Raw genomic sequence first — 27796 nt, forward strand, 5'->3', positions numbered from 1 at the left:
GGATTGCTGCGCATGTGTACTGCGGTGCGGGGGACGGAATGCAACTGGAGAACCAATCGACGCTCTTCACTCCGCTAACCCCCCTAAGGTACCATATTTTTTACTTCTGCGCAATAACGGTCAGCGCTAGACTTTCGTGCGGCTACTTGTACCACGAGTTGCTTCGCGCTCACGCCCGTCCCGTCGTACTTCTGTTGTATTACCGTCGGACGGGGCGGCGACGGGATGCGACCTTTGGTCACACCGAGCCGTCGCGCCGACTGTTCACGTCGCGCCAGCGCCGCGTCGGCGTCCCGCCCCGCCCGTTGTCTAACCAAACCATTTATGCTAATCGTATCTATCATTTTACAACGTCAATATTATTCATTCTCTTTTTACTGTTCGGATAGTACTATCAAAGTAATTTGAAACTGTAACGCGGGAAAATTGAAGTGACTGTTACCAGATTAAAAGTTAGAGGGCACTGTTTTGAATGTAAGGTTAACTATTTTTATATTAAAATTTACTCTATTACTCCAAAACGTCTTTTTTTAATAAAAACATTGTAAGTGAAGCTCTGTTAATAATGAAACATTTAAAACATCTGTGGCAACGTTGACGTTGACACTTAAAGTTTTTACGTAATAACGACTGACAAAGTCAAAGTTAATAAGAAGTTCACATTACAATTTACATATCTGCGATCCTACCTAAAAACACGATAATTTACAGAACATTATTATTGTTTTATTATTTTTGAAGGAAGCCAATATAAATATCTATAATGGATTATCCTCGGTCGTGTGATACGTTTGTCATTTTGCCTCCGCTAACAAAGGATAATGTCGTAATATTTGGTAAAAATTCCGACCGGCCGCAGAACGAAGTACAAGAAGTGATTTTGGTGAAGAACAGAGTCCGGGAGTCCAAACTTAAGGTAAGGATTGTTATTCCAATATGTTTTATAAAGAATAAAATACCAGTACAAAATTCGAATGAATTAATTTTTTTGGTTCTGGGTGGGTCATTGTTGATTTACATTTTTTTTAAGTTAAACAGCTTTTAAATATTAGCTTAATATGTATTTAAGTTTGTTGTATTATATTATATGACGTCAATATCTTTCTATCCTATTCTCGCTGAGCTAAGAGCAAAAGAATTCCCGTATTTTCCTGTATAATTTGTCTTATCAACAAATAATGTTGCTTTAAACAATGCATCTGTCTAAGCCTGCCTAGCCTTATAAAATAATTGACTTTAGAGTTGTATGATTAATGATACTTTGGTTATATCTAGATACACAGTTTACAATTAATAATAACTTACCATTTTTTTCATAATACTTATATATTATTAAAAAAAAACATTATTCTAATCTAGTGACTAATATTTTTTGAACTAATATTTTGTATCATAAATCTGATTTAATTTGTGATTTTTTTTTTAATCCTCTATATATAATATATTCTATTATTACTGTGTTTTTAGTGTACTTACATTACAATAGATGAAAGTCCCAATGAGATTAATGATGTAATGTTAAGTAAGCCAGCATGGATGTGGGGTGCAGAAATGGGTGCTAACAATAAAAATGTAGTGATTGGTAATGAAGCTGTTTGGACTAACAACAATGAAGGTGATGGAGATGCTAGACAGAAGAGGCTATTAGGCATGGATTTAGTCAGGTGAAAGTCATAGTTTAACCATAAAATTTCGATGAAATGAAATGTAATAAACTTATTTTTATTTTCACTACACAGTGAATACTGCATTATGTATAATATGGGCCATAAAACACAGGATCTTCCAGATTTTCAATATAAATTTGTTTTATAGGCATTAACATTGTTCAGATTAATTAGCCCAGTGTTTATTACCTATACTATGTGTCTTTTTCCCTTTTTTGGGGATTAAGATTTCAGTACTACTGGATTTTTTTCCAGGCTTGGTCTGGAAAGAGGGAACTCGGCTGAAGAAGCTTTAGACATCATAACAGATCTCCTTGAGAAATATGGCCAGGGTGGTCCATGTTCAGAGTTTGATGATAGCCACTTCTACCACAATTCTTTCCTCATAGCAGATTCAAAGGAAGCCTGGGTACTGGAGACAAGTGGAAAGCTATGGGCTGCAGAGAAAATTAATCAAGGATACAGAAACATCTCCAATGGTCTGACAATCAAGACCAAAATTGATAAACATTCAGAAAACTTGTTTGACATTGCTGAAAAAATGAAGTATTGGGATGGAAAAGTATGATCACAGAAATAAGTGATTTTATACCATTTTTTTATAATTAATAACTACAAACACAGTACTATGGTTAACTGTTAAATACAAGAAACTCCCTTTTGAATTCATCATTATATAATTTGTTGCTTAGTTTAATAAATATACAATTTATTTTATAAATACAGTACCAAACAATGTAGATTTTTTAGGGAAAAATGGATTTTACTTCTGCATTTTCCTCTGGCGGTGATGAGATGCGACAAGCAGAGGGCGAAAGGTTGCTGGGTGCATTATCCTCAGGAAAAGTCTTTGACATAAAGGCTATGATGAACATCTTAAGGCACAAGGACAGTTGTATATGCCGAGGAGTTGACGACACTTTTCCAACACAAGGCAGTCAGGTGCGTTGAGCAATCATCACAATTTAATTCTGTTGCTAAGTTAACATTCGTTTTATTAAATTGGCTTAAAAATTAATACGCGTTTAGGTGTCATCTTTATCTGCTTCGGGTGTTAGCGTACACTGGTTCACGGCCACACCTGACCCGAGTGTATCGTATTTCAAGCCGTTTATCTTTACGCCAAATGCTATGGCTTCCACTTACACCGTCAGTCCAAATGAGGTAATTGTTCAATTGCATGGTTATCAGACTGGCCGTAATCTATTTCTAAATAATAAACTAATTTTGTATAATTTGCAGGAAAAAAGAGAACATTACCTGTACTCTCTTCACTCGAAATACGTATTAAGAACGAATAACGAGAAAATTACGGAAATCCTTAAAGGCGTTGAAGATGAATGCCTCCGAGAAATAAAATCGCTTATACAAAAGCATACATCAGACGAGAACTCCGAAATTGACGAACTTTTTAAGAAATGTGTCGAAACAGAGGTCAAATTGTACGGTTAGGCTGCTAACTAATCACTTTAAAATTTTATTCTGATTATTCAGGAAGCTAGATTAATGTTACAAATGTTGACATCAAATTGAAATACATCGTTGCGTGTAAGTTTTTTTTAAATAATACCTTGTATGCTCCGACCTGAAACCTGTATACGCTGGGATAAGGCTGTGCCCCATTATCGACCCTGTTTTATCTGATATATCAATTATATTAATGATATATTGCAATTTGCCCCGGCAGTTTCCCGCTGTTATAAGTAAAAAAGGTATCTCGTTAAAAACTGCATCAATAGGGGTTGATTTGTCGAAATATTACATATTTATATATTACATAGTTATTTTAGGCGTTTGTACATTGTTCGTACAAACAACATCTTCATTAGAAGACTCTTTAGTTGCTCGATAAAAATTCCATTTAGTACTTAGTTTAATTATTATGTATATGATACTTACATAGATTTTTATTCTGTTTTGTATGAATAACTACGATCTTATGATCTATGAATTATATATTAGCTTATAAAATAAAATATTCGTTTAAAGTAATATTCAAATAAATTAATTTCATTTCATGGATTAATTTACTATACTATAAATATTATTATGGTCAAAAGTATCTCTAGTCAAACAAGCTTTGTACGTCTTCGTGAAGCTTTTCACGTCGAATGAACGTCCCAAATATTTTTATAAATTTTCAATGTTTCACGTTTGTTTCCTTAACTTTGAGGTATTGGTCGTCAGTCAAAATTATTGGTTCTTCATTGTGCTAAAAATGTAACCATATGTAATATCAGAACTATAACACTACAGAAACGAATAATCTTATATAAATAAAAGAAATACATGTATCTAGATTTAGAGTAGTTGAAAGCCTTGAAAAATTGGTGAATGTTATAATTAAAATGCACTTTTCATTGCTTAACGTTGTGATATAAAGGCCTTATTTATAATTTTGGAATCAAATATTTATTTAAATATATATAGCTATACATATGTTGCGTTAATTTAATTGTAAATGACAATGATTATTATTGTCATAATGTAGGCTTAAAATTGAACCACCAAACTGATTGTATCGCCCAAATAAGTACAGCTTGAAAATGTAGGGCCAGGTTCACATTATTCTTTATTTCAACTAAATTCATCTTCATTATCAATAATATCAATATAGATTAATAAGAGGCACCGGTGTTCGCGCATTCGATACCGATGTAAAAGTAAAAACTAAAACAAACGTGGAGCCATCACTGACGACGCCTACACACTGACAATTGTGTGAAAACTGCGCTTATTAGTTTTTACACGAATAAATATTTACCATATGAACACCCAGCTGATTGTATGTTATATGTATATAAAAAAAAACATGCACGACAATGCCGTGTGAACCTGGCTTTACGTTGATCTATAATATTGTATTTGCAAATAAGTGCAACATAAAAACTACTATTAGTTTAAGTAATCCCATAAACTCTGTCTTTAGCACAAGATTGGTCACTGGAGATTTGAATCAACCCTCCCCGGGTCTTGTAAAGCATCTATAAGAATATTTTAAGTAATGCCTTTGTGGGGTTTTTAGTCACGGGTTCAGATAACTTAACATGAATATCCTCTCGCTTTATTAGCTAAGAGATTTTATATTTCACGAATTTACTATTCTATGCACTTATATTTTAGGAGACTTACAGCTCATTTAACGATATTTTATGAAGTTATTGTAAGATTAGTAGAATTATATTAAAGGGCTTGTTGACAACGTTCGTCACAGATTTTTCTATACTTAGTATGGTTCTCCATAGTTTGCTGATCTTTTTAAAATAAAATATATGACGTAAGGTACTTAGGACTAGTTAATAAATAACGTCGGGTGCAATCTCTCATAGTGCTAAGGCACTAGTATATAGATCAATATTGTTTGTATCCGTTATAAATGGCAACTAGAAATAACGATGTGGGGTATTAAAACAAACATTTGTTAGAATAAATGTAAAAGAATTTACATTTATTCTAACAAAAGACTTTTCTTATTATATAATTAACCAGCAATTGTTCAACACCTTCTCTGTGACGTTTATTTTTATTCCAAAGATGAATGAAGTAATAAACTACGAAAATAATATGACATTTATAATAATTAAAATATTGTATTGTTTGGAAAAAAGTCCTGACACTATCTAGAACCATGATATATATTGTCATAATTATTATTTAAATGCTTTATTTTAGTAATAAAATGTTAATAATTTAAGCTTTGTTTTTCTTCCAACACATCAAGTAGTGTTTTAAATTAATTAAATAAGTTTAAAAGACAGATAATGTCTTTACCTTGGGTTTGTAGATTTGTTAATTGGAAATAAAAAAGTGTAAAATATATTTTGAAAATAGCAACGTTGGAAAGGAACTAATAAAAAGCATTTTATTTAAATCCAAATGATTTTATTTTTTAGTAGACAACCTAGACCATACTTAAGACTTGTATCACATTCATATAATAATGAAAACAAACTTATCTTACATATTATTTTTGCTGGTTAATATGTTAACTAAAAGAACATGCAAATATCACATTCAGATATGATAATTAGTTATAATTTTTATAAGTGATTATATATGTATATATATATATATACCAATTTTATTATTTTTGTTACCATTTGGGCCGAGAGCATTTAAACATTTTATTGGCAAAACATAAATCTCGAGTAGAAATGTCGACAACTTGGCGTTGAAATGAACATCTAAAAGGCGTACTTAAAGTTCTAGTCTTAGAGCTAATTAAACACTTGAATTATGGACTATAACCCTACGATATAAAATGTATTGGAAGATATGCAAATACAACATATAAATGTTTAATAAGAAAAAACATTAAAATTTTATTAAGTCGACAATTCCAACGAAATCTGAAATTTATTTAAAATTTTGAACAGAGGTGAAAAATTAAATGACATTATTAGTAGAAAAAAATGATTTTGAGAATGAAAATACGATTTTCAAAATCGTAAAAAATACGTTAGTGATCATAAGGTACTTTTAAAGTCTATATATACAACACAGGAAAAATGTGTGACATTAATTATTTGTTTCTTTATTAATTTATGAGATCTTGAAAATGCTTAAATATACAAAAGCCAGCCAAACGAGTATACAACGATAGATCGGCCATGATTGAGTTTTGTATTATCAAGTATTAAGACACAAACTGTTAAAGACAAGTCGCGAGACATTTTAATATTATTAATAAACAACAAATCTTATACAACAACTACTTGGTGATGGTAAACACTTATTATTAATACCGACAGAATAAAAACACGTTAAAATCGACAAAAAAGGTGAAGTCGATTTGCATTCGCCGCAATCTGCGGATACAACATTTTTGGCTTACAATGATGCTATGGTTCTCAACTTTGGTGAGAGCTCTAGGCATACTTTAATTGAAAAAATATTCTCCGGCATTAACTTATTTATTCTTATAGCGAAATTCGTTACAAATGTATGATCCAAGTTTATTTTCAGTTTTTTCGCCATTTAGAACCTATTTCACGTAACAATAATCTATTTCGAGAGAATATTAGGTCAGTCTAAGTAATACTGAATAAATATAAACTAATATCTTATAAAACAATACCATTCTTAGTTGTTCACAACTAATGTCCGCCCTTATTATCTCGTTCCATAACAGAGCAGTTTGAACACATTCCGCCGCTCGCCGCCTCTATATGTCCGATTCCCTCACAAGAGAGCCCCTGAGGGATACAGCAGTCTATGGGCGGCGGTCAACACTTAAAGTGCTCTTATTTAGTTATCACCTAAGCAACGAATTAAGAGTAAAAAGGCATGTACATGGCCATATTAATAAACAGACGGGAAGGTGATTACATGATTAACTTGAATACGTTTTAAGATTAAAATTCACAGCGGAGATGGCCTTCACATATTTACAATGATTTTATGATACTTATTTAAATATAACTTATAATTTACAATCATTTAAGCGTATATTGGTCTAACACCAAAAACTTATTATTAGCTTATTAATTTATTAAATATAATAAACATCGAGGCTCGTCTAAGGCGGAGACGTCTATTTCGGAAATGTATGAATAATTTATATAAAATTTATATACACAATATATAAATTATTTGAAATTGTTAATAATATAATTCTGTCAAAATATAATAATAATCCAAGAGTAGCTTTTAATCGGTATCATATAAGAGTGGCCAAACAAGAACTTAAAAAAATAGCATGCTTTAATTTTAATTAACTACCAAAGCGCAACGATTTTATTAAATTTTGATTTGATTTTATTTAATTCTATAAAAATGGGCATATAACTTTAATAACAATATATCATTATATGTTTAATCTAAATACATATATTATTATTAAAGATTTTGCGCCAAGTCATCCACAGGTACCTTAAACTAATATCAGAGAGCTATTCATATGTTTTACACACTATGGGGAGGATAATACGCTAATTTCTACTTGAACAATTTTGAAGCCCTAACATCAATGAATATGATGCTTATATAATGTAAATAGAACACAATTCTGTACATATAATTAGGCTATCTAACTTTGAACAGTTAATCAAATTAAATATAAATTTTAAAACTATCCCCAAGTGATAACAATTAGCCAGTCGACACTCATAATAATGCTAAATATTGCAGGACAATCGTATAGATGTGATTCGTATATATACATACTTAAGGCAAACTCGAAATGTGATGCATAGACTAGAGGAAGACAAACCCAGCCACACTACAGCAAAGTGCTTACATAAATGCATATTTGACGTTTATACCGTTCTTAGATTAATGTAATGTTTTCGAACGTTTGGCGCGTTTTAACGCTTTCGAAGTGCGAACCCATGGCAACACGAAATTTCTGAAATATAAGTCAACATTACAACTTCTGTTTGTAGTAAGTAGTTTGTGTAAAATAGGTCACGATTTTACAAATTCATTAAAACCACACAAGAAAGAAATACTAAGATTACTAACGTGGCAATTGCCATATCGTTAACAGGAGTATCTGTATTATTGATATTTTTACCTACACGAGAGCAGGGAGAAAAGCTAAATGAAATAAATATTATTTTAATAATAATTAAATATATTGGAAAAAGATTTAAAAAAAAAATCAAACTTAAAGCCGGCAACAATAGTTGTCATGCGTCAGTTCAGTTAGAACATCACAGTTAAAATACGACATGCAGAAGAATCAACGTAATACACAAAGCAATTATTTGAATACCATTTATTGTTCAAATTAACCATAACATTGTCAGACTATCGACTTTTAATTAATAAATTACGTATTGCTCTAGTCTGTTATCTACGTCACGTATAATCTCGTGACAACGTAACGTAATCGTAAATGTATATGTTTAAATCCGAACAAATCAAGGTCAGTTAAATATTTTACAACACACAAGCAACTTTCGGTAAAATATATAACACAAATAGTAATTATTACACCGATACCATTATTAGGAATTAAAAAATAGACCCACATACACAAATATTAATCAAACAAGAACATTCCGGCATGCTTAAAAGCTAATATTGTGCAGATTGAATGAATACGAACCAAAAAGTGCAACAAACCCGCGTATTGCATTAAAAAGCAAGAAAATGCTGAAGCCAATTAAGAATCCAATTTGGTGCTGAGCGAGGAAAATGAAATGGAGAAGTACAAAAGTATCGAGTTATCTTCTAATACTGAAATGAAATATTTTTGTTCAAAATTGAAGTACTAATTCAATCAAAACACGATGCACGCTGTACTGGAAACATTCGATACAGCCGTTTACCTTTTTGAAGATTTATCTTCAATGCGGTATGAACTCATCGGAGGGGCCACTCGACACACAAATACATGTCTAATTCTACAATTAAATATGGATGTGCTAAAATAATGTAAAGTGCTGTAGAAGCTTTTAAAGGTTGCCATTTTAATGGACAACTGGAAATTGAAAAGTAACGAGCCAGCAGGATATTTCATTCCAATACAAAAAAATTACACAACCCTCGCAGTGCCAAGGTAGCCGGAGTTGGGCCAGACGCTAGCAAACTTACGCGTGTGGTAAATCAGGACTGTCCTCGCCGAAAGCCCCGACGGGCAAACTGAGCGCAATTTGTAATTCGTGCAAGTCTCGCTGGGGCCGCGGCCACAAAGTATAGACCGAAGGGGGAGTTACGGGCATATTTGACCACGAGTCTTTGTGCCGCTGCCGCAGACGTTCCATATGTCGCTGCTCCCTTATCCGCCGCATGTGCCATCTGAATCCGCGATAAATTGTTACCTTCACTTTACGCACACACATCCGGGGGCTAGTCATTCCTTACGTGGAGGCCTCGACTCCAGTCAATATGATACTTTCTCACTTACCACTTAGCTCTTATTATTTATAAGATATAAATACGAGCCGAATGTATACGAAATATAAAAAAATATTTTATTCATTACGACGATCTCATCTCTATTAGGCATGCTTGTCAAAAGGTTATATTAAACTACTAATTATGATAACTATTAAAATCTTATTAACCTTTACCAGTACCCGCTGTTACATCAAAAACATATTTTTTTTTCTACTATTATTTTTTAGTCGGACAACACATGGGACTACACAATCTATGACTGATAGATTAATACTCAACTCGATCAGCGTAATACGCACCTTTGACCCTTTCGATGTCAACTATACTCTAAGGTGAATCACAAGATCCAATGTTGAAACAAAGGGTTGTTGCTGACATAATTTTAAAAATGTAACACTAATTGCTTATTTCCATCTCCATTTTTATTTAATCTTGTAATATTTTTGTAAATAATGGAAGATAGTGCACGGAAATGGCGAACACTTTGATGACGTTTATTTAAAAATAGCATAAACATAAAGAAAATATTTTGTGTTATTTAGTAAGAATGAGAAATTATATTGTTGAGAACTTAGAGCTGAATGTAAATAAATGAAGGAAGATGAAAAACGACAAAAATATAACGTAATAAATAACCATCTAAAATGTTATTCAATTTATTTCTCATAACCAAATTGTCCGCGACACGTGATACGAATAATTTTGTAATTTATTTCTAACTAGCTGACCTGGCGAACTTTGTTCCGCCTTAATGGCAATAAATAAGCAGTTTTTTTTATTGGAACAAAATACAAAAAAATTAAATACCTACATTAATCATTCATTATTATTTCTGTATTTTAGTACATAGGTTGCTCTTCCCTTAAGTACCTTGTGATACACATTTTTTCATTTTTTGTTTTATTATCAGGCGCAAAAACAAACAACGCTGATGGTCTTCCGACCCGTGAACATGCCACGTATAATTGACCATGGGAAAAACATGAATGTTCTAGATTTAAACCACAAACTTTTAAGGATTGGCCTTGTGATTTGTTGATGGTCATGGCAAATGCAAGACGTATCGGAAATTGAAGTCTTTTAAATTCAAACGGCATATCGGTTGGGATCATCGGGATCCTCGGAATAAGAACTTCCTCACCTTTGAATTTTCCTATCATTATCGTAGCGTAAATTACATTGTTCTTCAATTTTCTAACCACCAAACGCATACCATTATGTAGTTCAGGTCATCTACATCTTTATTCTTTTTCTTCTTTTTTATCAGTAAGCAATGTAACTCTCATGTTTGTTGTCAGCTGCAGTTTCGTCACATAGCGCCATAGATTTGACGATTTGAGGCAAGCGTTTATTTCGTCGACAGCCGTAGATCTTGGAATTACTGGCAGTATTTGGCGGAAATCGCCAGACAGTAAAATCATTGCTCCTCCAAAACATCTCGATTCATTGCGTAAATCTTTTAATGTTCGGTTAAGTGCTTCCAATGCACGTTTATGCGCCATTGTGCATTCGTCCCAGATGATGATTTTCGATGCCGCTAAAACTTTGGCCATTGCTGAGTGTTTTGCAATATTACACGTTGGTTCTCCAATAGTTTGAAGATTTAACGGTAATTTTAATTCTGAATGAGCCGTACGGCATCCTTCTAACAATGTGGCTGCTATTTCAGAAGAAGCAACTGCAACCGCTATGTTGGATCTCGCCCGAACAGTTGCTAAAACTAATGACATGAGGAATGTCTTGCCAGTTCCACCAAGGGCATCTAGGAAATATAAACCACCATTTTCATCATCGTTTGCCTTCATTAAAGTATCATAAACTTCCTTTTGTTGGTATTTCAACAGGGGTACATTCGTTTGAACTACTAAATCTAATCTAATTAAATCATTATAATTAAATTGTAAATTGTAAAAATAATTAAACGTATTTATTTAATAGAAATATTTTGAATATTGATTTCTTACAAATATCAAATTGTCATATATACGTCATTACATAGCTGTCATTATACGTCAATTACATAGCTATCATTTGCGTTTTATTATTCCAAGTCTGATTCTTATTTGTTATACCACTTTTTATAGTGACTGACGTTTCATGTCAAGTCCCACGGGAACGCTGTCGAACGGGATAAAAAGTATCCTATGTCCGTCTCCTGGCTCTAAGCTACCTCCATACCAATTTTCACTCAAATCTGTTCTTTCGTTCTTGAGTTATAAGTGGTGTAACTAACACGACTTTCTTTTATATATATAGATAACCAAAATGTATTTGACTCATTTAGCCTACGAGCATTTTCATTATTTCAAAGAACTCCTAAACGATGAGAAGACGAAAATAAAGAAACTTATATCATATATACATAGTTTTACACAACCTAATTGTGGTTCTTTCGTTTACTTTGTATTTATATTATTTAATTTTCTTTACATTTTTCCAAGAAAATAACTAAAATAGCAAGTGATACGACGGACCAATTCACATTATGTCACCAACCCCTTTATTAAAATATCTAACTTTGAGTTCACCGTAGCATACAAAAGGCGTACAGATTAGATGAAGGTCTTCGATTATTTTTAAGCAACAGGGTTTACCGTCGACGTATCCGTCCCTAATTAAAAAATATCAACACAATTTAAATCCTGCAATTACCATCGGGTCCTGTGTCATTAAATTAATCGAAAATATTACTCTAATTTCATGAAAAAATTGAAATAAAAATGACCTTAACTGGCGCCTCTCCTCCGTTTCGTGTTTGCTGTGACGTTTCTCATATGTCTTGTCGTTAACAAATTCGGCACAAACACAATGGGTGTCGGGCTCGTATTTATTTTCGCGCCATTTCGGTACCTGAAACATTTCACTTTTCATATATAACTCACAAAATTAATCATATTTATAGAATTACTAGCCGACCTGGCAAACGTCGTTTTGCCATGTTTAAATGATTATAGTAAAAATAGGGGTCAATCGTGGAGTGGTGAAAATTAGGGGTTATATGTATTTACTAATGCAGTATCATATAAAAATTTGATTTTTTTAAAAATCTAAAATTGAAAAAAAAAATTTTTTGGGTGATATTCCCATAGGGGGATGAAAAATAGATGTCGTCCGATTCTCATAATACTCAATGTGCACACAAAATTTCATGAGAATCGGGAAAGTGTTGTTTAACCACAAACACCGCGACACGAGAATTTTATATATAAGAAGCGTATTTCATTGTAGCGAAGTGATGGTTCGATGATTAGCTTAAGGGACAACTAAAAGCTGTGAATTTTGATCCAAAATTTAATTTGTATACAAAATAAACAGCTCCTGTTGACCCTTAACATTAAAACAAAAATCTGAAACGGTCCTTTTAAAAGCTTCGAAGTCGACTTTTCGAGAGTCTATCGCGAGCTGTGACTTTTGATACAGATATTTAACTGTACCAAAAGTCGCAGCTACGACGGGCACTCGATATCTTCTCTTCTCGCTGCTCCCGCTTGACGAGTCAATTCTGTTCAATATTTAACATTTGTGATAAAAAAATTCTCTCTTAATTATAATTACCTCTACGTTGTTCAAAAACGCTAGATCAGGGTCGAATAGTTCGCTATTGACTCCAGTCGCAAGAGTGACACACCAGTCACATTCCGGGTCTCCGATTAGACTGTAGAACGGCTCGTGTACTGTGAAGCCGGGGGGAGGCGACCTCTTCACTGGAATTATATTCGAAAAATATTTATTTTATTTATTAACACTTCGTTGCATTACATAAAAGGAAAAAAAATAAACATAATTCAATGAAAAGCAACCGGCGGCCTTATCGCTTTCGAGCGATTTCTTCCAGACAACCACTGTGAGTAAAGGAAAAAAAAACATGGATTGAATTACATAAGGTAGGCAAGAAGTACAAAAATACATATTACAAATACAATAAGAAGGAAAAAAACATACTTAACAGCAACAAAAAAATAATAAAAATAAACTAAACTGATAAAGGATACATAAAAAAAAACAAAAAGTAAAAATTATTATTTAAATATATAAATTGTATTTATATATTTAAATAAATATATAAATTTTATTTATTCCTAAACAAGAATGCAATCGGATTGAGTTGCATAAATCTTTATTTCTTTTGGAAATTATAACCTAATTTCACTTAGAAAAATACCTCTCTTAGCACGTGGCTTTTTCGTTTCTTTGCTGACACCGGTGGTGGAAAGAGCCCGCTTTTTGCCACGAGAAGTGCTCGGTTGCCCTTCGGTCTGTGGACATGCATTTATACAATATAATTCAACAGTACTATTAATTCGCCTTCATAACGCTAAAATACTGACCTGTATGGGTCGTGATGTCTGGCTAAGTGTTTCGTGAAGTTGTTCTATACTACTAAACGACTGTTGCAACACTGGTTCCGTCGGGTCAATGGGATAATCCAGGTTTTCTTTAGATTCCATGTCCGGCGTAACGTTTAATATATCAACCTCACACTCCTCACTATCAGACACTATATCCTCGAGCGCGCTCTTTCTTTTTTTGTTCACGAACAAATGGGACGTCGTCTTGCGTTTCAGAATTGGATTCGCTTGGACTTCTTGAAATTCGGCCTCCCCTAAAGTCATACAAATAAATTAACACACAACGAAACATATAAAATTCTACTACTTTACATTAAAAATATAAGAAATTAAAGAAAGTCGTTTACATATGATACAAGATATTCTGACATATAAACCGGAAGCCACGGTTCGCAAAGAAATTGTTTCTCCGACAGCGAAACTCCTGGTTAAAGACAGGTTACATTACCTAGTTGATAGGGGTCTTCTCCTGTCGGCGTAGTATCTATTAGTCGTAAGCACTGAGCGAGAGATCCTGTCGATTTATACTTGAAGGCTTTCTTGAATGCGGGACTCTGGTAGCTTTTTCCGACAACAGCAACAGCTAAAAACAATTTTTCAATTTTTAAATAGAGTTAAAAAAGTTAAGCTCTCGTTAGCACTAAATGAACACCCTAATTATGTAATCAATTGAATAATTTAATGTAATAATGAGTTTCGATTCAGGTATTAAACGAATAATACCCGAGGCCCGTTATATTACAATCGATATATTTATTAGGCCTGGTAAGGTAGGCATAACAGTTACGTTTATTTTGCCGTAAATCATCACTTTTTAAGTACCTTCAATGGCAAAAATGAAATTAATTTAGCTTTATACGTGGCTATTTTAATAATTGTACGGGATTATAATAGGAAATTAAAAGTTATACAAAAAATTCTCTTTGCGATAAATCTTTAAACTTTTGAAAACCATATTTTGTTCAAAATTACTGCTCTCTTCACGCTACGAGTTCACTTTCGTGGAACAATAGGCGTGTGTTATAAATTTTATTTTAAAAGATATTGATTTATAACTAGAATCTTGTTTATTATTAGTTATTAAGGGGAAATATAAATAAAAGGGTTAAATTCATAATCATATTTTAATTATCTTGTAGTACATAACCAGTGTTTATCGCAATAGTGATGTAGCGTGTAGATACGCACTAAAAATGTACATACTATATGGTGTAGTATTTTCTATACGATTGTGATGTATGTGGCAATATAAATACAGGACACTAAGAAAAAGAAGAAAACAGAGGTCACTCAGAATAGACTTTTAAGAGGAGTGAGCATGTATTTTTTCCTATGAGCCTTTCTATAAGAATATAAATTAATTACCGTTGTTTGTGAATAAATATATCAATTTAACAAAGATAAAAATGGGTTGTGATTTATAAAAATATAGAACATCCCATAAATGGTGACCCCGACGTGATTAAATTTTAACTTTTTTTTTCGGAAGTGAATTTTCCGACGTAATGAACAACGAAGAGCTCTTATCTCAAGTGGAAGCTTTAAAACTATAAGTTTCGAACCTAACACAGCCTTCAACAATAGGGGCTGTTAAAGTCAAGCTTCCTAGCTTTTGGGCAGATAAGCCAAAAGTGTGGTTCGCCCAAGCCGAGGCGCAATTTGAAATCGCTGGTATTTATCAAGATTCCACGAAATATGGTTACGTCTTGTCTATGCTGGATACCAGGATTGCCGAAGAAGTGGAGGATGTTATTACTAACCCACCTGCAGAGGGGCGTTATTTACATTTAAAAATCGAGCTTATTAAAAAGCTTTCTGTTTCCAGGGCAACAAGTAAGACAACTTTTAAGTAGCGAACATCTAGGAGATAGAAAACCATCCTTGTTTCTTCGTCATCTACGTTCCCTGGCTGGGGACGCAATGGGAGATGAAACAATTTTGAGGGAATTGTGGATGCGGAGACTCCCTCAAGAAGTTCAACGAATTCTAATTGCACAAAAAGATCTTGCATTAGATAAGGTAGCAGAAATAGCCGATGCTATTGTTGAGAATTCTTCTCCGGGTCCTACATCTGTCCACGCAGTTGGTATCAGCCAATCTGTTACAGACTCACCATCTGAGCTCTCAAAAATATTAAAGTCTATTGAGCAATTAACAAAAACTGTTGAAGAGCTTGCAACAAGGAATGCAAGATCTCGTTTTCGAGGCCCTCCTCAACATCGCTCCAGATCTTCTTCTGGTACCAAACTATGTTGGTATCATGGAAGGTTTTCTGAAAATGCCAGGAAATGTATTGCTCCATGCTCTTGGACCGCTAGGAACAACCAGGGAAACGGACAGAGCAATCAGTAGAGGCGGCATCTGATTGTGCAATCCATGGCCGCCGACTCTTCGTGGTTGATTCCAGGACAGGACATCGATTTTTAATTGATACTGGTTCTGACATTAGTTGTTTCCCGCGCAGTTTGCTCAAGGGCCACTATAGCTCCACGAACTTTGATGTACGCGCCGCCAATGGGAGTGCAATTAAAACTTACGGTACCAATCCCATGCGATTAAATATACGCCGGGACTTTATTTGGCATTTTATCATAGCCGATGTAAGCACGCCGATTATTGGTTCCGATTTTTTAGCTCACTACAACCTTATGCCAGATTGCCACAACCGCCGCATTATAGATGGTAGTACTAATCTAATAGCACCTGCTACTATCTCTCACGTGGATCAGGCGAGCATCAAGACAATTGTCGCTAAATCGCCATTCAGTACGATCCTGCAAGAGTTTCCGGATATTACTCGTCTTCCTGGACTTCCAAGACTGGTAAAACATTCCACACAGCACCATATAGTCACCACCGAGGGCCTCCCAGTTTCATGTCGACCACGAAGACTGGCACCGCAAAAACTCTTAGCAGCTAAGAAAGAGTTCGCAAAAATGGTATCCTGTGGTACAGCTCGACCTTCAAACAGCCCCTGGGCGTCACCACTTCACATGGCGCGAGGCCAAACGGCCAAACGAACTTCAAAGGCCAGAACGGGTGGCGACCTTGTGGCGATTTTCGTGCTTTAAATGCCAGGACTATTCCGGACCGCTATCCCGTCCGCCACATTGCCGATTTTAGCCAGAACCTTATAGGATCGTCTATTTACAGCAAAATCGATTTGGTCAAGCCTTACCAGCAAATTCCAGTTCATGAGGGTGATATCTGCAAAACAGCGATTACTACTCCTTTTGGAATGTTCGAGTTTCCCTTTATGACATTTGGTCTACGGAATGCTGGACAGACTTTTCAGCGTTTTATGGACGAAGTTGTGCAAGGTTTTAATTTCTGTTACGCTTACATTGATGATGTCTTGGTCTTTTCCAAAACTCCTGAGGAGCATGCTGAGCACCTTCGCTCATTGTTCCGAAGATTCTCAGAATATGGCGTCGTCGTTAATTCATCGAAGTGCATATTTGGTGCCGAGGAGGTATTTTTTTTAGGTTTTCTCATCTCTAAAGATGACACTCGCCCACCTCTAGACAAAATTGAAGCTTTGCGGAATTATCCTCTTCCTAAAACAGTCGAAGGCCTCCGTAGGTTTCTCGGAATGGTCAATTTTTTTCGACGATTTCTGCCACAAGCGGCTGAATTCCAAGCGCCTCTAATTAACGTTTTGGGAGAAACAAATTTAAAAAGCGCTAAACCAGTTCCATGGACGCCAGAATTAGAACTAGCTTTTAAACGATGCAAAGATCATCTTGCGACAGCTACTCTATTGGCTCATCCTGTAGTTGACGCACCTTTAGGACTGTTTACAGATGCATCTTCAAGTCACGTAGGTGCATGTTTTAAGCAGCTGGTTGGAGATAGTTGGCAGCCTCTCGCTTTCTTTAGCAAGGAATTAACAACACAACAGTCAGTTTGGCCAGCATTTCACCGTGAACTGCTTGGTGTGTATGAAGCGATCCAACATTTTCGACATATTCTTGAAGCACAACATGCCACCATTTATAAGGATCATAAGCCGTTGATTTATGCATTTTCCCAGCGCCGAGAAAAACTTTCCCCGGTACAACTCAATCAGCTTTCGTTTATTTCTCAATTCACTACTGATATCAGACATGTAAATGGAAAAGAAAATGTAGTTGCTGAAGCGATGTCACGCATAGAGGCAATATCGATTGAACAATATTTTGAAGCTCTTTTAAAGTCCCAAGAGTCTGATCCAGAGCTCTCTACCATCTTAGTTTCAACTGACTCAGGACAGACTTTTAAGAGGAGTGAGCATGTATTTTTTCCTATGAGCCTTTCTATAAGAATATAAATTAATTACCGTTGTTTGTGAAGAAATATATCAATTTAACAAAGATAAAAATGGGTTGTGATTTATAAAAATATAGTACATCCCATAGTGTATATAACAATATGCCTAATCATAATCAACTACAAAAACTGTTTGTATTAACCGTATTTTTAAATACACCAGTCATCAGTACATAATGACATTACATAATAACATTATATGATTCCTCAATATGACATAAATAGACAATATACAAAATAATCAAATAATATCGTACCTTAGATATTACCACTTTGAAAGTCAACCAGCCACTGAACTACGCCACCGTAGCTCCGCTCTTTATACCCGTTAACAAACAAATATGATTCACAAATGAGGGTAGGACAAAATAAGTTTGTTTAGAATTATTAGTTTTAACCATAGAGTATAAAATATTAAACAGATAATAATTATGTCATTTATCATAATAGGTACATCTAGCATTTATTTTTAAATATTAGTTGTAATAATTACATTTATATATTACGTGCCTAACGTTCTAGTAACTTTTCACAAATTATGAATTTAAAAAAACAATGTACGTGAATTCAAAACGCAAACTTACAGGGTCACTAAAATCGCGCCTATCGAAAGTCGGTGCTCGATTCCTTTGAATCTATATAATCGAAATGAAAATACGTTATACATAGACAAGATAGTTTAAAAAAAATTCTAATGCCATGATATTCATTTTCAGCTTACTGACGTGAAACCTGTCATTTAACTAGAATTGTCTGTAATTTTTGTAACTTGAATGTACGCAAATTACGCGTGTTGTATGCAAATTTATTTAATTACTATTTTTTAAAACGGTTTTTCATGCATATAGCTTTTTTTTACTACGTATACTAATACGATTTTCAACTCCGAAGTCGTGCATCCGAATCGAGGCTGTGCTACAATGGACTTTTCTGTCGGAAAACATAGTGTGACATGTGTTTGATCGAAAAATCGACGTCGTGGCAGGCATAAAAGGCTGATCACTTCCCTAATATGAAAAATTAACAATGATGAAACGGATAGATTAATCGGACCTAAAAGATTATATCGCCACTGTTTTTTCTCTTACTCTTGGCAGCCAAGTCAAAATATTTGTTTTAAAAATCATTAGCCAAGGTTATTTGTATGTCTCATTGTTGTCATGTCATTGTTATGTGTAGGTCACCCCGACCACGCACGCCGTAAAGCACGCGAAATGTCGGTTAAATTTAAAATTGTGTTTAAATAATTATAAGTTAAAAATGTGTTTTTCTTTAAATGTGTAAAAGTTATGTTAATAAAAGCAATACTATTTGTATACTATTTGCCGGCTGAAAGTTCATTTTTAATTTTGATCTCTATTCTTACAAACAAAAACATACTTAATTTTATTTGATTTTCTCATGGAAACTCGTCCCATCAGCGAATGAGACATTTTATATGATATCGCTGTCCGATCGGAGATCTTTAGCGGGTGGTACGTGCTAAATACTGAAATACCGAGCGTGATCTCAAATTAAATCAAAAATCATTTATTCATATACGTAACAAAATGTATACTTATGAACGTAAAAAATTCAATATACATTAAATGCTTCTAATTTTACATTTACTGCCAGTTCTCAAATCAAGGGCGTAGAACGGAAGAGAAGAACTGGCACTAAACTCTCCGCCACTCTTTTTAATCGCCTTTCGAAGTGAGCACACGTGTTTAAACAATTTTGTGACCATGGGAGACTATTTTGGGCGTTATTGTAGAGCACAAAGAAAGCTACAAAAAGTGTCCTACAAAAAATTTCGAAATCTCATCGGATAGCAGAGTTATTGCCGAAAAACAAATTTTAAGCGTTTTCCAAGATGGCGGCGAAAGCTCCTAGGAAAGCTGGGTCGACAATCTCAAGTTAAGCTTTTCTAGGTATCCCCTACAACATATTAAAGAATTAGAAGCGCAAATTCATTTTCTTTTTTGAATGTACGTAATGACTGGACTAACATGACATTAACGTGCCTTACCCAAGGTTTAAAATTAGCAAAATATTCCGAATTTCGTCTGCTAAACCAACCAAGAAGCCAGCACCTCACTTTCGCATACTTCGCGATTATAATGGTACTTATAATCGCGTACTATAAACGTATAAACAGTCCTTATCCGGTAGTGGGCTATTTAATTTAGAAGAAAGCATTGTTACCCATCTTCTACCTAATCAGCTGTTCTGTTTTTTTGTAAACTGTTATACATCACTACATAGTATAAAACAAAGTCGCTTTCTCTGTCCCTATGTCCCTTTGTATGCTTAAATCTTTGAAACTACGCAACGGATTTTGATGCGGTTTTTTTAATAGATAGAGTGATTCAAGAGGAAGGTTTATATGTATAATAACATCCATTAATGGTATGTCTATCTCTTATGGATAACCCACAACACACCTATTTTTGTCATTTACTTTTTACGACAAATAATTGCTAATTTTCTAAGCGATTTTAACCAATACATACAGCATTAATCCTTAACCTATTAAATACCTTGAATACATTGTTCATTCAATATCGATCTATACAGCCCGTTACAGCTTATTTAGCAGCGATCGAACGCGTATATTATCGGAGCTTTCAAGCGACGGAAATAACAATACATAATAAAAACCTGCTTTTTATCAGCATTGCACCCGTGCGAAGTTGGGGCGTGTCACTAGTTTTAGATAAAACATATAGATAGATAGTTTGTAACATATTGTATTATGTATGATGTGGTACACACGTTGAAACTGTTGATGTGATAGTTGAATTATGACGTGATCACTACTTTCGCATTTGAAGAAATTTCCTCGGTAAAGATCGAACAATCTCACGTCAAACATGATCATTTGTTTTCCTTATACGCCCGTGACTTAATCGATATTAATACTTACGATTAATTAATATTATGTAATACGATGCTTTATATTGCCACTTCCGAGTACTTTTATATTTACAATGATTAGTGTATTTCTAAAGAAGTAACTCTGTTGCGATAATTAAACGTTGTGATTATCTAAATTATATATACTTCCGTAAACAAAAAAACTTGGCCATTATAAGGAATAGTGTAAAGATTCTCGGCAGCTTTTGCTCGATCTACGCTTTAGAAACTGGTAGTAAATTACAAAATAAAACCGACATTGTTAAGGGTTCTAGTATATGCACAGATAGTGTCTAAATGTTTAGCATAATTTATTAATCTCGTGTAAAGAAAGACCATAATTACTGAAAAAATTAAATAAAAATAAAAAGCCATTTATTTAAAATTCATACAAAATTAAATTAACATAACACAAATAAATCAAAAAATGTTTTGTACTAAAAATAACAATAGGTTATTTAATAGTCCAGTATTTAATACGAATAGAGTTCAAATTCAGGTATTTTCCATGTCACGTCAGTCATTAACTATTGTGCTTTCCTCGGTTGAACTCGAACTCACGGGAGTCTTTCTCAGATGAAAGGCCTGCTCCAGGCGTTACTCTCTCTATTTTTCGCATTTTATTTTAATAATTGAAAAAAAAAAATGTTATATTCCGAAACGCTGATCCCTTTCCACATACAGACTCTTAACGTAATTCGATCAATGTGGACAGTTATCGTGACAGTTTATAAATGGCGACACACATTTTGACACATCACTGTCGCTTTGAAATTGTTCTGTTTTCTGTATATAATGCCAGTCGACGTCCCTTGTCAATACGACCAATGTTATAACTGGATAGAAATATCTTAGAGACTATATTGTTGTAAATGTTATATGGGAGAAAAATAAATAAATTATTATTATTACTTTATACAAGTTGTACAAGTATACTTTATAATCAACATAACCTCTCTAATAAAGCAAAAATCTTTATATACGCAGAATATATTTTATTTATTTTTACCAGTGTTTGAATTCCATAAAATGGGTACAAAGTGAGAAATCATGAGGGTTCGAACTTTAGTAAATAAAACATTTTATTACGAGGCATTTAGTATTGAAAACGCAAACAAATAAAACTTACCTTGTGGTGTTTCGATTTGCTGCTTCGAGCGGCATCTGGTCGATTTGCTAGTGCTTTTCCGCTTCTTTCTTTGAACCATGGGATCGGTCTTAGGAGACACTTTTCTGCGAAGTTTACGTGTGAGCTATATATGTATATACGCTTAAACCTACATATAATTAACAACCATCTCGATGGTATTAGATAAAATAGAATCTTAGAAAAGAGGCTTCATCTCATTTGTAATCTGTCATGTTATCAACGTAACAGTCTTAGACGAAATTTAACTGCGAGGCGGTATCGAAGACGAAGTTGCAATATAGATATGCAATATATCATCGTAGATTCGACTAATTTGTGTCCGATTTTGTGACGTATATAAATGAATATTTTAATTATCGAATTGGATTAATTAATGCTTATGTTACTCCAACGCTTTTGAAAGTCACAGTTTATACAGATGACAAAGTAATTTTATACTGCCAAATAAATCTTATTTACATAAGGTTAACGCAAGCATTGATAAATCGATTAATGTTAATAATTAATTTAATACAAACTCGCATATTGCACACAGCCTTGGCATGATCTCTATCTCTATCTTTAGATTATGTCTCCAATATTTAGTCTCTCTCGGAGTCTTTTGTCCGGATTAAAACTTAACCATTTCAGATACACGACCAAAACTTGAAACATTACAAAACACAACAAAATCTGTAAAATATGAATTTTCGCCTTCGCAATTTACTAAGCATTGAGATTAATAGATACATATAATTCTTTTTGATTCTGAACGTTCTATGTTTAATCTTTCTAACGACTCTGTTCTCTTCTACTTCTATTGCACAGATCTATTTTTATAGTATTGCCGTTAGGCATTTTGGTATCGGCAAACCGTTTTGTTTTGATGACTAATCAAATACTCAAAATCAAGTCAATCAATCGAACGATCGATATCGATCAGTCTTCTCTCAATGTTCGCTCAGCAAAAAATTATATTAATAGTTATTTCGGCATCACACACTCGGATTCCCTACGGGGATGCCTTCCCGTGCCAGAGTGTGTTGGGCGCGCATAGAGAAATAAAATTCGCATCAAATATGGCCACTTTAATCGCTGAGCTCACAAAAATACGAGGAACGTCAGTCATCATCACTTTCATTATATGATATATATCGCATAGCTCGTGTTCCGAACGTGCAGTGAACTCTCTGATAAGTAACAACAATATTTGTTACCTATTCATGGCTTGTCGTGGCTTTGCCGGGCTCTGTGGCTCCTTACAATTCGCCTTCTTCGTCCGGGAACGTTTGTTCTCAATCATTTGGCCGGCACACGTTTTTAGCTGTGTGTAGTTTGCTCCTGCAGCTATTTCTCTATTATGTTTTTCAATGAGTGCTGAAAAAAAAAAAGAAATATTAAGTTTTTTTGTACAGTCGAATGAGTAACAAACATATTTCAGTAAATGTTAAAGTGTTTTAATAAAAAATCCTCCTCGATGGCCGTACAACTATATTTCATTTCCATCAAAAATGACTTAATGTAGAAAAGTATTTCGAAATACATAAAAATACGGTACAATCGATTAAGTGATCGGAAATTATACCTTGTGCAGAGATTCGTGCTCGCTCGAAAATTTCTTTTAGATCTTTTTTTCTTTCCGGCGACCTGTGGCTTGTGACTGGATACAAATCAACGATCTGAAATAAAATTAGCTAGCAACTATCACTTGGTCGTCAACGTTAATTATATCATCAAATAAATAAATATCAAACAAATCAACAGTTTTTAACACTAATATTCATTAAATAGTATGACTGTTGTCATACTTACGTCATGTACTATCCAAGAAAAATATAATATAGATCAGAGATGTAGCTGTTATTTTTGTAAATATACATAATTTGCTTATTAGTGGTAAAGAATTCTTAGTCAAAGGCAATTTCACAAAAGGTGCGGCAGACTTCTTGCTAGATGGCATTGTCCATTCTTCATCCTGGATTCGAAAACTGACAATAAATATCAAAATAAGCATTTAAAGTTGAATGTACAAAACAAAAAATTCCTGTAAACCTAGCATGAAACTAAGATATAAGTAGAAAACCTCACCTGAGGAGACTTCTGGTTTATAGTTTCAGACGTAACAGTGGATGTAGGTTCAGGTGGGTGGTATGTCATTTCGTGTGGATCACAAGAGATACTTAATCCAAAAGTACCAACTAATTTTGCCTTGAGCTGAAAAGATACAGTGAATGATTATAGTTTATGCCTTTAAAAGTTCACTTATCACCTACTTTAGTAGATAATATAATTTATAAATATACTTTGCGAGTTACTGATTATCAATTCTATGGCCAATACATATAAATAATTTAAAAAAAGCTATTAAATTTAAAATCATATCTTAACCTGTGAACTCACCAAATTAAAAAAGTTTTCATTATAAAATTGTAAGAGCATAAATGAGGTTTTTATATACTTAAACTTCTGTATATTTCCACAAACACATCTTTGCCATGGTTCCATTACAAGCAAATAAAAATATTTTTATATTTAATCACAATCATCTTATATCTTACTTTTACTTCTTAGGAGGTTTTGGACAAACATATATACACTTACAACATACATGTGCTTCATACATCACATACATACAGGTCAAACTGATAACATTTTTTTAAATCAGTTAATAAACCAATCCATAGATGATACTGCCAATCTACTAAGCTAACATAGCTAGTAGTTATTCATTACAATAGCTCATTATGTTTTACTAAGATTCCTTCACTTTAACATTAAGAACAAAAAAAAGCTACTCTAATAAGATAGAGCTAAATCTACATGTTAACTATAAGAACTTGTCTCGTTTAAGAACTAAATGAATTGTTTATTTTTTCTGTCTCATCTATATTTACATCAACACAATTAAAAAGAAGTTATTTTGATAAAAATTAGTTTAAACCCTTTCTCAATTACAAAGAAGATATGAAAAATTCACTTCAGACTAATAACTTGTTACAATCCTATATTTATAAGACCATCCAAGTGAGCTCAAAACTAAAACTGATAGTTCCTCAAATCAAGATTAAACTGAATTGATTTCATGTATAAAAGTGTGAACTCACCGCATTGTTTTCCTGTTTCAGTATTTGATATAATTTGTCTTTCTTTGTAATTGCTTCGTTTTGTTGTTGCACTAACTCTAAATGGTAAATTAATAAATCTTTCAAGCGCTTATTTTTCAGTTCTAAGGCATTCAGGTGCTCATGGATTTTATTTAAGTTAAAATAATTGTCTTCTTTTTCTGCTACTACCAGTCGTGACGCTTGTTCCACTTGCTTATCAAAAGGAAGAACAGTTCTTCGTCCAGGCTCCGAATGGCACGCGTAAATATGGTCAAAAGGAAACCTCACGAGATCATCCTTAGGGTCTAACTGATTAAGTGTCGTCAATCCAGTCGAATAATTCAACAAATTATTTTTATTAACACTATTGCGATTGTTCATTTTTAAAGAAAATAAATGTAACAAACCGAAGCAAGCCTACCGGCTGTCAAACCTCATATGTCTTTATGTCTTTTACGGCCGAAACATTACAGCTGGGCGAAACAAGGCGAAAACCGCCGATGCCCGGCGGAAATTTTACGTCTATGCATTACACCAACAATTTAACACTCAACCATACACACAATAAATGATTACACTTGCAGTTATACTATTCCGTGGTATTTTGTTTTTTTTTATTATACATACAGAAAAATGCCAAATATTTAATAAATCATTGAACAAATAAGTGATAAAGTAATGCTTTCAAGCAAAGCTTTCGCCTAACGATGGCCTAACGCCTCATCAGTGTTGCCGATTACGAAAGTCTATAATACCCGAATGTCAAGTAAAAAATTCCCGATTTAAAACCACTCTGGTGCCCGCAACACTTCAAATAAAAAAAACAGATCTTTATTATTTATGGAAGTACTAATATTACACAACAACTATTCTCAATAATTAGAATGGGTAAAACTCCGAAACGAGGCTAAACGTCAAGTTCTTCTGTGTGTCAAAAATATACTGTTGCCGTATGGATTAATCGCATTTTTAAATCCCGCCCGTCGTCGTCTCCTCTGCTGTTCTGCCTTTAAGGCTTAAGCAGTGCTAAGTAATATACTACATTAAAATTGCTTTACTTGTGTTTTAAAACATATTTGGCATACTGATGCCATGATCGATGCCAATACACTGGTATTGGGTGGTTGAATAAAGTGATAAAGACAGCCGGGTCGGCGAAGATGGCAGTGATGATAAATTTAGTGTGAAAAGCAAGTCTAGATAGTAATCACAAACTTGAGCTCTAGTACATCCTAAAGAGTTTGAGCTCCAACGGAATGCGTAGATCATTTAGACATTGACAATGTTAGATTTGTTAAATAAAATGTATTACGTTAATGATTTTCTCTAGTTCAGTTCATCAAAATATTTGGTTTTTTTTTGTACAATTTATAATGCCAACCAACCCGTGCTGAGCTGTAAAGACCCTTAGTCTTTACAGCTCAGCTCGGGCTGTTTTGGCGAGCTTAGCTGAGCCTGAAAGGGTGGGGTTCCCGCGAATCACTGAGGGGACTCCTGTGAGACTCATTCTGACACTGCACCAATCAGTTCCTGTATGGTAGTTTGTAGTTATAATAACGAATTAGAATTAGAATAGAATTTTAATAAACAAGTTTCATGACATTTCGGGTACTCGTTCCGCGAGCTTTTTTTAATTTTATAACCAGGGGGTGTAGCCATATTGATGTCGAAAAGTTTTCTACATACATTACCGCTTTTGGATAATTCCTCTGTCGAAAACGCTTCGTTCGTAGCCAAGAGACGTTGATGGACGTTTAGACGTCGTTTTTTTTAAACTTTAGCCATTAAAGATGGCGATTGCTGTATTAAATTATTGCAAACAGCCGCTTTGGTGATCACGCAAAAACATGGCGGATAAACGCAGTTTTTTCTACACTGCTGTAACATTAATTAGCTGTTGACTAGCAAAAAGCGTGAGCGTTGTGTCTTTTCGTAGCAATGTCATGGCATCGCTTAATGCTTATTGTATCCCGACTAACGCCTTTTGGGCTTAGGCTACCAACTGTCTACATGAGCTGTCAGCTTCATTTCTACATACACTACTGTTAAGCCATCTTGACTAGACCCCCCTGGTCTTTCTTCCACATTTTCGTCCACAGAATGTAAATGTTTTCCTTAATACTTTCCTGACATAACTTTCACAAGTATACCAGAATCTATACTATCATAGGCCTCTGGTTAATCAAGTAATATACAAACAGTATGTAAATTATTTTCTATATAGATTATATATATATATATATATAGCTTCAACATACGAATTACGAGTCAAGACGGATTTCATTGTTTCAAAAATTTTGTCAAAACATGTAGATACGGAAATCGGTCTATATGAGCTAGTCAGTTCTAGTGATTTGTCTGGTTTGAGTATTGGATTATCACTGTGTTTTCCATGCTTATGGAATGTAGTTGTTAAGACAAAGTAGATTGAGGATATCTAGAAATAATTTTTGAGCTGTTTAATGAATAGATAAGGGGAGTCATCAATGCCGGGTG

The 27796-nt window shown here is 33.9% G+C and overlaps 2 protein-coding genes across 4 annotated transcripts; one reads left to right on the forward strand and one right to left on the reverse strand.

Annotated features, from left to right (window-relative positions):
- The first annotated feature begins 652 nt into the window (after positions 1-652).
- On the forward strand, positions 653-5334 carry LOC110995592 (secernin-3). The gene is made up of 6 exons (XM_022262835.2): positions 653-916; positions 1468-1664; positions 1923-2229; positions 2418-2609; positions 2697-2831; positions 2910-5334. Exons 1-6 carry the CDS (start codon positions 764-766, stop codon positions 3117-3119), a joined length of 1194 nt encoding a protein of 397 aa, XP_022118527.2. The 5' UTR covers positions 653-763; the 3' UTR covers positions 3120-5334.
- A 2114-nt stretch (positions 5335-7448) lies between these two features.
- On the reverse strand, positions 7449-26054 carry LOC110995733 (male-specific lethal 1-like 1). 3 transcript variants are annotated; one of them, XM_022263032.2, is made up of 12 exons: positions 25301-26051; positions 24285-24410; positions 23782-23875; positions 23414-23573; positions 22197-22300; positions 14310-14444; positions 13841-14115; positions 13675-13768; positions 13068-13216; positions 12238-12362; positions 9207-9410; positions 7450-8013 (listed from the first exon to the last, which is right to left on the reverse strand). In XM_022263032.2, exons 1-12 carry the CDS (start codon positions 25679-25681, stop codon positions 7941-7943), a joined length of 1920 nt encoding a protein of 639 aa, XP_022118724.2. In that variant the 5' UTR covers positions 25682-26051; the 3' UTR covers positions 7450-7940. The 3 variants fall into 3 exon arrangements, with proteins under 3 accessions (XP_045490142.1, XP_022118724.2, XP_045490141.1); XM_045634186.1 differs by lacking the exon at positions 9207-9410 and having other exon boundaries at positions 7449-8013; positions 25301-26052; XM_045634185.1 differs by lacking the exons at positions 7450-8013; positions 9207-9410 and adding an exon at positions 11775-12123 and having other exon boundaries at positions 25301-26054.
- Positions 26055-27796: the final 1742 nt, after the last annotated feature.

Source organism: Pieris rapae, chromosome Z, assembly GCF_905147795.1.
Source record: "Pieris rapae chromosome Z, ilPieRapa1.1, whole genome shotgun sequence".
NCBI lineage: Eukaryota > Metazoa > Arthropoda > Insecta > Lepidoptera > Pieridae > Pieris > Pieris rapae.